The sequence below is a fragment of the Ixodes scapularis genome, unplaced genomic scaffold (assembly GCF_016920785.2).
Source record: "Ixodes scapularis isolate PalLabHiFi unplaced genomic scaffold, ASM1692078v2 PGA_scaffold2__306_contigs__length_199485367, whole genome shotgun sequence".
NCBI classification, from domain to species: Eukaryota; Metazoa; Arthropoda; class Arachnida; order Ixodida; family Ixodidae; genus Ixodes; species Ixodes scapularis.
In genome coordinates, this window is record NW_024609857.1 from 35,534,708 (window position 1) to 35,549,129 (window position 14,422).

General features: G+C 46.6%; 1 protein-coding gene across 1 annotated transcript; it reads right to left on the reverse strand.

Moving 5' to 3' along the window:
• Positions 1 to 348: 348 nt before the first annotated feature.
• Positions 349 to 12,706, reverse strand: LOC8037675 (major facilitator superfamily domain-containing protein 6-like protein B). Its single transcript, XM_040215847.3, has 4 exons — positions 12,670 to 12,706; positions 12,263 to 12,512; positions 11,235 to 12,082; positions 349 to 554 (listed from the first exon to the last, which is right to left on the reverse strand). Exons 1-4 carry the CDS (start codon positions 12,704 to 12,706, stop codon positions 349 to 351), a joined length of 1,341 nt encoding a protein of 446 aa, XP_040071781.3.
• Between the last annotated feature and the right edge of the window lie 1,716 nt (positions 12,707 to 14,422).

Here is a 14,422-nt window from a genome sequence, read left to right on the forward strand (position 1 = left end):
AAATCAAAACTTAAAAACTCGTCGATTTTGTGCGGCTTTTCAGAAAGCCGTAAAATGCTTCGCGGGCCTTTTCTTGTTCTGCAATTTGTTGATTTGGTGTTTTTCGATGATGCTGAGCAATTTTCTAATTTAAATCATGCCCTTAAACACAATATTGAAAAAGTTAATTACGCAAAAATAATTAACAACTTAATTATACATGACTTTAATAATTTTCCTATATGGGCTCCTGGCCCTGGACCAAAACGCTACAAGCCTTTTTTCGTTGCAATGAGTAGTTTTTGCAGGAGCGATTTGCCTGCGCTCTCTGAAACACCCTGGATATATATATATATACACGAAAACGGCCTATGGTCTCAACGTACCTGGCTGTCCTTCCCCTTTCTTCGCTTCGCGGTTCGGAGAAAAGGTGCAACTCTTTTTCAGCTGGGTAGCGGCGAAGAGGGCGCTGAGCAGCATGCAAGTAGCAGCAGCGATCCCGACGTAGCGAAACATGAGGCGCCCTCCGAATTTGCCGAAGCCCAGGCCACCGACGAGATTCCCCAATAAAACACCTGAAATAAAACAATGGCCATATCGTGTTTGAACCTAGATTCCGGCGTCTTCATACAAGGATAACCCAAATTAATACTCCCCTAAAAAATGCCGGTACTTTTTTTTTATTTTTTTTTTATCTACGAGTATAAACGTTTTCACCTTAACTTCAAAGTTACTTCTGTCACAAACGTATACGCCAAGAAAGAGGCGATGAGAGCGTGCGGGGGGCGTCAGAATGCCGAGCTCTGGTTGGACTGATTAGGGGGTAGGCCTAAAGCTAGCTGCCTTTTTCTCCACTGCTCTCCTCGAACGCGTGCGTACGCGAAAGCAAAACGCGGAACTGCGGCCTTCCGCGTTCCAACGTGTTCGACGAGTGCAGTGGAGACAAAGGCAGCTTTATGTCTAATCATATATCAACTAATCATATCAACCAGAGCTCGGCGTTCTGTCGTCCCCGCGCGCTTTTATCTCCTCCTCTCCCTCTTATTCTCGGCGCCTAAGATTGCGTTTCAAAATATTCCCTTTTATATCCTATTTCACTTTATCATGTACCGCAGGAAAGGCTACAAGCGCGAGCTCCTTGCTCCAGGGCACATCCCGGCGGCACAAGCTCCCGTGCATAAAGGGCAGCTGCCAACGCTATAAGAGCTCGCGCTTTTAGCCTTCGCTGCGGTACAACATAAGGTGAAACAAAGTATAGTACGCCCCGCACTCGATTTGAATGTTTTGTCATCCAGTAGATCACGGAAAATGTCACGGGGCATGTTTTGTTTTTTTTGTTTTTCAAATTACAGTGAGTTTTGAGAAAAGAAAACCGTGTTTTTCGGTCCGGGTAATGAGCAATGCATCACAGAAAGTTCGAACTCCGTGAGAATGTAACGCTATAGGCATTGGGATAGAGCGCGACGTTTAGGAGAACATGACGTTACCTGTATCAAAAAATAATCGAGAAACACGAAATGTCTTTGCCTATGAGCCGATGTCCACCTGCTAAGCCTAATATCGCCAAAACAAGAAATGACATATTGGACGCTTGTGGGATTTATATCAATGAAAAACACTTGTCAACATGAAAAGAAATGTTGTTTTTGTTCCTTGCTGACAAGTCGTTTTCGTTGAAATAGGTGCTACAGGCATCCACGTTGTCATCTCTTGTTTTTACGACAATAGGCTAGGTGGACATTTCCTCATAAATAAATTTAGTTTTTCTCAGTTACTTTTTTTCTCCAGGCAGCGTCATGTTCTCAAAATTTCTCGTTTTATTCCGACCGTAGCGTCACATTCGCACGTAGGTTGAGCTTTTTGCAATGCGTAGCCGAATTATCCGGGCCGTAAAACACGGCTCTCTTTTCTCTGAAACTTTCTGTAGATTTGCTACAGCATGTAAACCAACGCTTCTAACGCACTGTAGACAGTCCGAAAAAAAAAAAAAAACGGTTTCTCGCCGTATAGGGTTGCGATTTACTACAGAGGTGCGACTAGGTGGTGGAAGCATGGAGTGAAAATATCAACGAATGAGCTTACCTTGTTAAAAAAAGAAACAAGATAAAACCTGTATTATGCTATCTGCCACGGCATTTGCAGACGACGTCATGGTCGTGCTCGTCTAGTTGTATGTGCGGCCGAAAGATGGCGTGACGTCAGTCGCAAGATTAATGCCGTAATGCAGCGCCTCGACCGATCATCTTCGTACGAAATATAGGGAGCCATGTGCTATTTAAATCACTGTTTATTATTTGGTTATTTTGTTTTTCAAATAATAAATTATCGCACAATTAGAATTTAACGTTAGAGAGGCGTACGCCGGCATAGTGAAATGTTTCCGAAGATCGACTCCTAGGCTCGGCGCCGGCGCGCCAGAGCCGTATATGTAGACAGTTTGGTCATTAATTCGTAAGAACAGGGCGAAATTAAGGGAGCGTCAATGGCTGATATTCTTGGGGACGATGATTGACAGCTCTTGTGACCAACCACTAGCCACAAATATCCCCTTAGGGGAGGCTATGAGCTTAACAAATACCCTCCACTCCCAATTTCTAGGTAAGGATGTTTTCAAATATTTCATTTCAGCACGCTAGAGTTGAAATTTGTTACTCTTTGTAACTGAAGGGGTAACTCACGTGACGTTTAAGTCACAGCGACATTCAAAATGCACTCTATCTCACTTTTGATTGCAGAAATAAAAGTTTATTTACATATTTACAAGTTGAGTGGCGCGGAGGCCACACAGACGCTACATTGTATTTACCTAAACACGGATGTGGGGCGCTGTATAACCCTGCTTCTACTCACTGTGAAAAACCGGGAACGCCATCGTCGCAGTAACTCCTGCTCTCCAAGCGTTCACATTTCATTCTCCAAGTGGTCCGCTATCTTCTCGCGCAAAAGAGAAGCATGTGGAACATGAGCCTAAAACGGCGGAGCTGAATCTCGGCCCTACATCTACACTTTCACAATACTTCGTGTGCTACTATCAGTTACTCAAAGCGATTGCGTGCAACTCGCACCTCATGTTCGCAGTCTCGCATTATGTTTCAGAAAAAGTTTCTCGTCAATGTTACCTTTCCTGGCTCAGTAAACGCACTCAGAGCCTTCAAACTCCCTGTTTCCACCAATTTTTTACAATTACCCTTTCATGTACTTTCGGCCGCATCCAGAAACAAAGAATACTTGCACCGCGGTGCGCAGTTCCTTCAAGGTCATCTCGGCTTCATTTTACTTCGAAGGATCATCACGGGGGAAATATCCGGCGCTGGCGGCGGCGACGCTTACGCCGCTCCACCCGGGATACCGCCTGTTCCTCCCATTGACCCAAACGATGCAGAAAAAGAAAAACACTCGAACCAGAGCGCTGCGCCAACGCTCCGCTTACCCTCCCCTGGAAAGCTCGTCTGCTTCACGTTGTGAACTGTTACCAGAGGGTGGAGAAAGCATATGCGCAGTGTACGCGTACAAGTTGTTTCAAAAATGTTAGGCGCCGCTTCGATATTATAGCAAGTTTTTGCGCGTGACATGGCCTATGCAAGAAAAGAATCGACCGGGCAGCACTGTGCTGTAATTGGTTGTACAAATAACCAAAAAACAAAAAGTAAAATAGACGCTGATTCAGTGTGCGATTACCACATCCATCCTGCTGTCAAGCAGGATGAATGTGGGTGCGGCATGTTTATGCTGCACCGGTTCCCCGCTGCTCCGGACCTACAACGCCAGTGGCTGGCGAATTTAAACAGGAAAGACTTCTTGCCATCGAAGAGCACTCGTGTGTGCTCCGACCATTTCTTGGACGGCCGGTGAACTGCGGAGAATCCCGTGCGTTCCTTCGCCTGGGCTACGACCGAAAGGTAAGTGGAGGGCGGCTTAGACATTGAAAAAAGAAAACAGTTGCGTGACTACTGGTTCACTCATTTAATGACTTTACTTTTCTTCAGGTGGTAATTGGCAGGCGACGACTGGTGCAGAACGAAAATGAGCCGCCGAAATTGAAGCGTCAGGTATGCGTAACTCAATCGTTTTAAGGAGTCTCTGAAATTGTCAATTTACCATGAATACGTTAGTTCGAATGGCCGAACGCTTCAATTACCTGCAGACATTGGAAAGCAACAGCAACACCCGCGACGTCCACGCAGCATCGACATCTTTTGGCAGCAAGCGTTCTGACTCCACTGTGAACAGCAAGACTGGGCACAGAGCTCAGACTTTGTGGTAGGCTCTCCATCACGAATATATATATATATATATATATATAGACAAAGAAAATATAGCGTAGGACGCCGAAGACTATAAAGTAATAAAGTCGCACTTCGAAACGTTGTTGGAGTTTTAAAGCATTTAGTGAGTCGACGTTTCGGCCTGAGACAGGCCTTCTTCAAGACTGGTTGCCAGAGTCGGTTACATGGTTGTTTTCGCTTTCCCCACCCCGGCCACGTCACCTGTCAGATCACGTGTAAAAATGCCCAAGTAAAAGAGCCCAAGTGAAAAAACGCTGCTGTACTCCCCCCACTCCACGCACGGCCGCAGCAGACGCCGCCAGCCATCGGAGCAAACCAAAGGCCACGTCAGACTTCGTGACCCCAGGAACGTCACGTGCGGAAGGCGCAGTAACGTTCACATAGTTGGATCGGCCCAGATGGCCAGCAACGCACGCCGCGGAAAGACGCAAAGTCAAACAAAAAAACAAAAAAAAACAAAAACAAAAAAAAGGGGGGGGGGAGGAATGTAATAAGCGCACACAGTAAATAACGCCAAACGCATAGAACAAACCCCTACATAGAGAAATATAAGGTGAAATAAGCACACAGAGTAAATCAATGCCAACGCGCATAGACAAATCCCCTGCACTAAAAAAAAAACAAAAAAAAAAAAAAGTAAATATAACAGTGTTAACCAAAGTCCCAGAACATTCAACAAGGAGCAACAGGTGGAAGATGCCTGTTGAAGGTCATGACCCGTTGACTCATCGACAGGTTATACAGAAAGGTACACGAAAAAATTAAAGGGTTGAACGAATGGGATTGAATTAGCTACAGTCACTCCGCTACAAGGGGATCAAGGTAGATTGCATGCATAGATGACATTATACCTGGATCTTCATTAATACCGGCCCGGATTGAATTAAATTTGTAAATAAGATACGATTCTCTCTGCTCGCGATCACGGTTGCTTTTGAAATTGGATTGTAAAAATGTAACGTCCAGTTTGTCAAACGTGTGTTTGGGTAAAGCCATATGTTTTGAAAGGGGGAGTTTGGGAAATGAATTTACATGCGCCCTTCATCCGGGACTTTGCAAGGATTTCCGCACCACTTACGAATCTCACGAAAGACGCCGAGAAGTTCGAATGGGCCGAGAAGCAGCAGCAGGCATTCGACGAGCTGAAGCGACGACTGCAGACTCCTCCTGTTCTAGGACATTTCGATCAAGATGCGGAAACCGTAATTCACACGGACGCAAGTAAGGCTGGACTTGGCGCGGTACTGGTTCAAGTGCAAGACGGCACCGAGCGAGTTATCGCCTACGCAAGTCGGACACTGTCCAAGGCAGAGAAAAATTACTCCACGACTGAGAAAGAATGCCTTGCTGTCGTCTGGGCAATCACGAAGTTTCGTCCGTATCTGTACGGAAGCCCGTTCCGTGTAGTCACGGACCACCACTCGCTCTGCTGGCTTGCGAACCTAAAGGAGCCGTCAGGACGCCTCGCTCGATGGAGTCTACGACTACAAGAGTTCAACATGACTGTGGTCTACAAGTCAGGCCGCAAGCACAGCGACGCCGACTGCCTGTCCAGAGCCCCCATCGAAACACCTTCGGGCAGCAGCAACGACGAAGACGACGAGTGCTTCCTAGGTGCAGTGAACACCGACGACATGTCACGACGTCAAAGAGACGATCCTGAGTTGCGCGCGCTAATCGAGCACCTCGAAGGACGAGGGGGTACTGTCCCCCGTGTCTTCTCGAGAGCCCTGCCGACTTTCGTCCTCCGACAAGGTGTACTTTACAAGGAGAACTTCGGAGACAACAGCACACCATGGCTGCTGGTAATCCCCACCGACCTTAGAGCGGAGATCTTCCAAGCCTGTCACGACGACCCGACGTCCGGACACCTTGGTTACAGCCGTACGCTGGCCCGAATTCGTGAAAGGTATTACTGGCCCAAGCTGCCGAAGACCGTTCACTTCTACACACGGTCCTGCCACGAGTGCCAGCGACGCAAGAAACCGCCGACGAAGCCGGCAGGTCTCCTGCATCCGATCGCTCCCCCCGACCGTACCGTTCCAGCAGATCGGAATGGATCTACTTAATCCTTTTCCACCATCGACGCAAGGAAACAGATGGATTATTGTCGCCACAGATTATCTCACACGGTATGCCGAAACGAAAGCCCTTCCTGTAGGGACTGCTGTGGAAGTCGCCAAGTTCTTTATCGAATCCATCGTCCTCCGGCACGGCGCTCCCGAAGTTTTGATCTCTGACCGTGGATCATCGTTCATGGCCCAGCTGACGCAAGAAATCTTTCGTCTCAGCCACACCAGCCATCGGCGCACAACGGCGTACCACCCGCAGACCAACGGGCTGACGGAGAGACTCAACAAGACCATCGCCGACATGATCTCCATGTACGTCGACGTGGAGCACAAGACATGGGACGAGGTGTTGCCGTACGTCACATTTGCATACAACACGGCCGTGCAAGAGACCACCGGGGTGACACCCTTCCAACTGGTTCATGGTCGTAAAGTAACGACAATGCTGGACGCGATGTTACCCCACGAACCGGCTCTCGACGGAAGCGACGACGCCCAGGTGGTTGCCCAACGGGCAGAGGAAGTCCGCCAGCTCGCCAGACACCGTATTCAAGCCCAACAACGTGTCGACACTGGCCGCTACAACCTTCGTCATCGGGACGTCCACTTCCAGCCCGGAGACAGGGTGTGGGTGTGGATACCGATCCGCCGCCGTGGTCTCAGTGAGAAACTCCTAAAGCGCTACTTCGGACCCTACAAAATACTTCGTCGACTCGGGGATCTGAACTACGAGGTGATGCCCGACGGAACACGGACTTCATCACGCCGCGCTCCTCGACCGGAAGTCGTCCACGTCGTGCGCCTCAAGCCGTACTACGCGCGATAAGACTGCGAACTGTGATCTTGTGCACCGCTTGATAGGATTGTGTTTTGCGAGCCTCCGTGGGTTCCCATTTTTTTGTTTGTTTCGCTCTGTTTTGTTGCCTTTTACGTGGCATCGAGACGATGCCTTTTTAAAGGGGGGGAGTAATGCCACGCTCGTCAGCGAGCGACCGCGCGCGTGGCCGAGTGGTTACCGTGCTTGACTGTCGTGCAAAGAGTCTGGGTTCGATTCCAGTCAGTGGAATGCTCTTTTATTTGTTCTTCCATTGCGTTCTCGTGAGTTCGAGAACATTCTCGTCAGATCGAGTTCTGAATGTTCCAGTCGCCGAACAATCTAGACGGATTGTTCCAGAACCCAACGCGCGTCCATAAGGGACTCCGCGTGCTGATCTGCAGTCAGTTTTCGCCCAGCGTTCGACTCTGCTGCTACGCCGATTTCGACGCTCGCGACGCTCCGTTATTATCTTTTGTACCCTTTTGTTTTTTGGCACAAGTTCGCCACATTAAACGTTTATTTCTTTCTGTTTATTTATTGTTTATTGGCCACCACCCGTGACAATATATATATATATATATATATATATATATATATATAACTATTCCGGTAATATGTAAACACATTGGAATCTATATTGAAATCCTACCGCGTCGCGAAAATTAGAACCCGCGAATTATTCCAAAACTTCAGCTTTAACCTAAATCGCGAAATATCGAGCGCGCGAAAAATAAGCCGCAACACAGTTTGCGCACAAATAATTTTCACGCGAGGCGATTACAGAGAGGCACATCAATGTGCCAGTATTGTGACAGTAAATTCCAAATCAGAAAAAAAAAAAAAACAGGGATCCGTCACACTTGCTATTTGTACTCGGTATTTATATTTCGATTCATGTTCAAAGCGCAGGTCTGATGTTCCCGGCGCCCCCAAGCTGTGACAACTCGAGTTCAGCGCGAATTCACACGCCGTAATTCCTTGCTTCGTTCAATCCTCAAATTAACTGGCGATCCTCAATTTCCCTAGCGATCCCCAATTTCGCTGCGATCGAAACGCCGAGTTCGGTTTGGGAGCGACGACTGCCCCAGAACCGCGCTAAAAATTACCCACAAAAAGATGCCAGGAAAGCAGGATGCACTTTCCCCACACCTGACATACCGATTAGGATAGTGCTTTCCTCCATGGACGAAGACGATGAGTCGAGGGCGCCAAATACGGCAGCCGAGCCGGCAGAAGCGGCTGCATGCGATCGGTGTGACTCGGTGATCAGTTTAGCAGTTCAGTAACCGCGGTCGGTCATTCGGACGGGTTCAGATTCTTCCAAATGCCCGGATGAGGGTAGACGGCGCTACACTCGTTAAAATGGCGCCGCCCAGGAAGCCCAACTTGGAACGGTGCGGCAGATTTAACTAGGCAAGCACGCTCTAATGGCGTCGTCTGCGAATACCGCGGTGGATAGCCCAAGACAGGCTTTTGTTTTCTTTTTCGCACAAGGTAAGCTTATTCGTGCATATTTCCTCCCCACGCTTCCAACATCGGGTTGCTCCTCTATTAAAGTACAGCGTGATACGTTGAGCAATCGCTTTGTGCGGGTCGTTTAAAGCGCCTTAGATGCGTTAGTTGACTTGCTGTCTGACAGCTTGAGAAATGCACGGCCCAGGGCATTTTTATTGTCCGCATTTTTCATTGCAAAATCAACGTATACCAACGCAAAAAAAAAAAAAAAAAAAAAGAATTACGAATCAAGAAGCATGGTCATAATAGGCCACAGTCTGCGTTTCTTAAGCATCCCAATGACTTTAACAACAACATACTCCGTGAAAAAGTAATTATTAGCGCCGAGATGGTTCGGTGGCGCCCTCTTGTGGTTTCCGTTCGTGACGTCACGATGAGAATCTGCCTCGCCGTGACGTCATGAGTTGTATAATCCTGACTACATATCATCAGTTGAAAACTACAAGTTCGGTGTCTTTAAAAAATAACATTGGAAAGAGCTGACACTCTGACATTGCGCCGATTTCCAGCGATAAAATCAAAATTAATGCAATAAACACGTCACAGTGAGCGTTTGGACAATACGGAGAGCAAGTCGTCCGCTTCTTGCGCAGGAGTGGCGGTGACGTCACAAAGACGCCGCGCTCTGATTGGCTCTGATCGAAGGACAGTGGATAGACCTCAAAGTAAGGTGACGTCAGAGTTCGGCGTTCTGACGTCACCACAACCCCTGCAAAAGAAGCAGACGAACTTGTGCTATGAATAGCGAATTGCGACCACAGCGACACTTCTGGTCGCTCACGTCGCAAATAGCTACTGTCTTAAAAATGACTGTGCGTCTACTTACTTGCCCGCAAAACACTTAAGGCCCGTTCACACTCTTGCGACTGCTTGTGACCTCTTAAACCTGGGTTCCTTAAAACTTCTTAAACCAGAGAACACACTGGCGCCATCTATTGGGAAGCAGTGTAAACTCGGCGGTCCGGCATATTTTTTTTTATTTCTCGCGCAATATCCTTTCTTTTTTGGCTCGAAAAACTTGTCAATGTTATAAACGAGCCTTTCTATGGGTATTACGCACATTTGACCTCGGAAATCCCGCAAAACCTTCGCTTTTGTGAAATGCAGTTCTAGGGTCACCGCATAGATGGCGCCACAATGTCAGTGTGTTCCCTCATTCTAGAAACATTTAAGAAGTTGTAAGAGATCTCGCCTCTCTCAGTCGTACTCGGTCGCAAGAGTGTGAACGGGCCTTTACGGTGACCACCCGTCCCGCGACTCGCGGGACTGTCCCGCATTGAGGGCTCGTGTCCCGCGTCCCGCGAGAAATCCCGAATCTTCAAAATGTCCCGCATTTCACACTGTCGTAAAATTCACTCTGCAACTGCATGATGGTGGTGCCGAACAACGGGGCACGGGGAAGCGCGGAGGTTGTTGATAATCGTGTGAATCGCTATGGTACGCCATTTTCTATACAAGCAATGCGGGAATCGACCGTCATTCTTGCAGGAGAACCGACACGCGTGCGCCGTTGTGCCCCTTGGTGACAAAATATTGTGAGAGATAATTTCTCGCCAGAAGTTTAAATATTAATTATTGTAATTATTTTCAAATTGCTGAAAGGGTTGCTGTGGTAATTATTTTAAGTGAATACAGTCATAGGAGGCAAAAATCCTGCAACTCACATCAGTCGAAAAGGAACAAAGTGTTAAATATTTGTGTAGGATAATGTTGATAAAAGTTGCGCTGACTGGGAACAATAACCCGAAATTGATTTACTCTCTCTTATTTCCTTTTGAGGCATTGAGTTCTTCTGCAGTCGATTTTCATGATATCAACTTCGACACATTTAATAACATATTTAGCATTAAAAAAACAAATATCACTGGGAGTGAACATTACTTAAACTTAATTGATTCTATAAAATTTGCAAGTGTATAAACAGCAGGATATTAAATGTGTTAACAGAGCCTCGGTTCGTGGTGCGCGTGTTCAAAAATTTCCTCTACCCCCCCCCCCCCCCCCCCCCCCCCCCCCCCCGCCCTGCCCCGCGTGTCCCGCATTTCGATAGCAGGAAAGTGGTCACCCTAAAAACACTCGAAGAACCAATCTCTGCGATCTCATAAATCAGCTCGGCAAATGATGAGGCTTAACATCTGCTTCGGTCTGCGCTCTGGCATTACGCAATGCAAGCATGACGCTTTGCATTGCGCAATGCCACAGCGCACACTTTATCTTTAGGTCCAAACGGATGTTCCGCCTCATCATTCGCTGAGCTGATTTCGTAGATTTCAGATATTGGTTCTTTGAGTTTTTTTGCGGGTAAGTATACGCGCAGGTATTTTTTAGAGTGTAGACTTCAAATGGTAATTCTCAATTACTTCCATGGGGAAATGTTGCTATATAATACTATAAAATAGTTGTGTTTTTTTATGAAACTGTCAACCTAACAATACATATAGTATATTTATATATATGTTATATATTGATGAAAGTCGTCGCATATGTCTCTTCATACGGCGGATAATGTCATATATGTCGTAATGCCCGATATATCCGGTGTTATAAGTTGGGGAAAATACTCACCGATGCCCTCTGTACAGGCGATGAGAACAGACAAGAGGGTTGTCACAGTGCCTCCAGGGGCACGATCCTGAGCGAACGCTGGCATTGCGCCCGTCATCAGCGAGTGGGCCGCACCGTATGTTACATCGACAACCACCGCGTACCACGGATTGTAAATCAACGAAAAACCTACGAATTTCAAAGCGAACGCTAGGAAAATCAGGGAACACGTTAAGAAATACCCGAGCCCTTTGAAGATATGCCCGGAGACAAAAAGCAGAGGAGCTTGCACGGCCAGATTTTGGACTGCGCTGGCAAGCCCGATTGTGAGTTGGGATGAACCGATGTCCTCTAGAAACCAGACGTTGTAGGAAACGTGGAAGGCACCAAAGGCACCGATGAAGCAAGAAAACAAAGAAAAGACCATCATGTCTATACTCTTGAGGACGGTCCACGTGTCTTTGAAGAAGCTGGTGGACCGATTGGACATCTTCAGCCGTGGTGCGCGGAAGAGGAACAGTATATCCAGCAGCGCAAAGACGGCGACAACGTAGAAGCACGGAGTAAAGCCAACGTTGTTCTCTATCCCGCTGTTATCTACGCCAATCAAAGCTCCGATCAGTAGACTGCTCATTCCAATGCTAATGAAAGCCCACAGCCTCAGCTTTCCCACGAAACTTCCTTTCTCGGCCAGCACTTCACAAGTTGCAGAGTCTGTCACAACCATAGTGGCCATGCTGACGGCCGTCGCTGTTACAACGAACACGACGTACAACCACAGGCTAAATGCGTTCACGGCAACTACTTTGTTCATGCAGCTCAGTTCGCACCTACTTTTGTCGCTAGGCGTCTCTTTCCAGGACTTAAGTCTGCAAAAAATAGAACTATTTCTTGGACGAAAGTTGATGATAGTCGCTATTGGTTCCGTGTGTGATTGGTTCGCACGACAGGACGCATTGCATAGAAATGATTCACTCAGGTTTTGAAAAATGAGACTGCTGGATAATTCAATAGGCGAGAATGGTGTGCCTTCGAGGCATTTTACTGACACGTTGGTTTGCTTTACTTTATTTTGAAAACAGTGGCTGAAAAACGTCACTCCGTTTGAAACGAGTAAGGTCGCCTGCAGGACAATCAGCATTGCGCTGGCCCTCTCGGTTTTGTCAACGATATAGGCAATCACGAATTTAACGAGAATAACGACTATGGGAAGAATCCCAAAGATGTAGGCTATGGCTTCTTCCGAGATTCCGATCCGACGACCGACAGATGTGTAGTAAACACGTACGTAGATGTGGGCTGTAAAGGATGCAAAAACAGTCATTTAAGTATATTTCTAGAATAGTAGAACGTTCTGTGGTCCGTATAAACACTTTGATAAGATTATTGGTTTTCTTTTATGATTCCGTGCTTCAGCATATCTCTATCAGACAAAATATTGAAAGATATAACTAACTGCCTACGCTAGACTTCAAAACTACGGGGAAAGTCATCATCCATACTTAACATAAAGCGTGCTTGGTTTTAATTCCAACATATTTTGTGGTAGCTGTTGATACCCCTTTCGTACGAAATTCGACGGCGTCCGTACGCAAAAACTCACGTTACTTCGGGAAGGGAGTGATAGCGCCACCACGCGCTATCACGAGAAAGGCAGATTCACATTTTCCACGCTTTCTAAACACTCGAAAGTTTGGAACGCGCAGTCACTCACCGCCACAAAAGAAGTAATGAATCTTGAGCAGTAGCAGGCTTTTGTCGAATGACCACTTCATCGCCCTTCCTCGGCATCTAAGCCTTAGAGTGAGAAAGAAGGTAACCTCGAGAGGATTTCTTAACACCTCAGTTGGAAAGTTGTTCCGAATGGTTCACACAGCTCGGAGCTTTGGGCGCATCGTGGCAATTTTTATGAATACGCTGCAAGAACTAAGTCACAAACTTCAATACGAATGTCGTGTGCGTAGTTCACATCTGGTCAGCTTCTGCAAAAAGAAAAAAGAAATATTTTCATTCATTTGTGTTTATCTTTCTTGTTGACCTGGATTAAAGAGAATGTGAAGTGGCTGCTGCCAACTTACTAATGTCATTTATATAAAAAGTGTGGCCAGGAAGTGCAGTCTTTTTGTGTATAGAAGGGTAATGTATAGTTATTTTGTAAAAGACAGCTGACAATGGAAATTGGCACAATTTGCCAGAATGGCTGAGATGAGCCAAAAAAATTAATAAATATATGTTATCAAAGGTGCTCGGAGGTGTAAGATCGGTGCAGGAATAAAACAAGCTAAATCGAAAAAAAAAAATCAGACGGGGCATTTTGAGACAAAAAGAAAGCGTGTTTAGGTTATGCCTAGGAGGCTGTTCAGAGGCTTTGGTTATTTTAGGTTGTATCGACCCGACCGATTGGCTCTGATAAAGAACGACGGCATGGGCCAAAAATATTCATCACGCTGCCAGGTGCTCCCAAAAAGAAATAACTTGATTTTTTTTTTTTGGGTATGAAATATAAAGTTACCCAGTCACATCCTACTGTTGTCACAGACAGCTTAAAGGCCGACCTACAAAATCGTCTCCTGCGGGGCAAAAAAATGTTCTCAATATCCTTCTCTCCTCCTCTCCCCACAAGAGCGCGTCTCTGAAAGATGCTCTGAACTATTATAGTCCATGCAGAAAGAAAGAACACAAGCAACCACAATAATTTCTGGTTGCTTGTCGGCCTTCAAGAAACGCGGGGCGTGACTTAGCATAGTATCATATCGTTATCGCTCCGTGACTCATCAGGCTGCGGCATAAAAACACTCCGAAGAACCAATTACAAAGCAGAAAGCGTGAAGAAAAGAAGCTACGCCCTGCGTTTCTGAAGCGGTCGGTCACTAGGGTGTAGTTTTCTGCCACAGAAGTAGGCGATGTCATTATCACTTATCCTGGCCGAGGCGAGTAACGTAAGTAACGTAACGCATTGCTTAATTAATGTTTCTTTTTTTTTTTTTAATTGATCCGCTTTTCTAGAAGGATCTCTAAAACGGATATATTCTGGAACATGTTTTGCTCTATTCCCCATGAGCGAATTCGAGAAGGGGGAAAACGGGGGATTGGGGGGGGGGGGGGGGGGGGCTCGCTTTCCCCCTCCCCCTTCCAAGGTCACTTTTTTAATAGAAAAAACGACCAGTCGTTTTTAGAAAGAAATATTTAGTTTAATGTGACGTTACAAA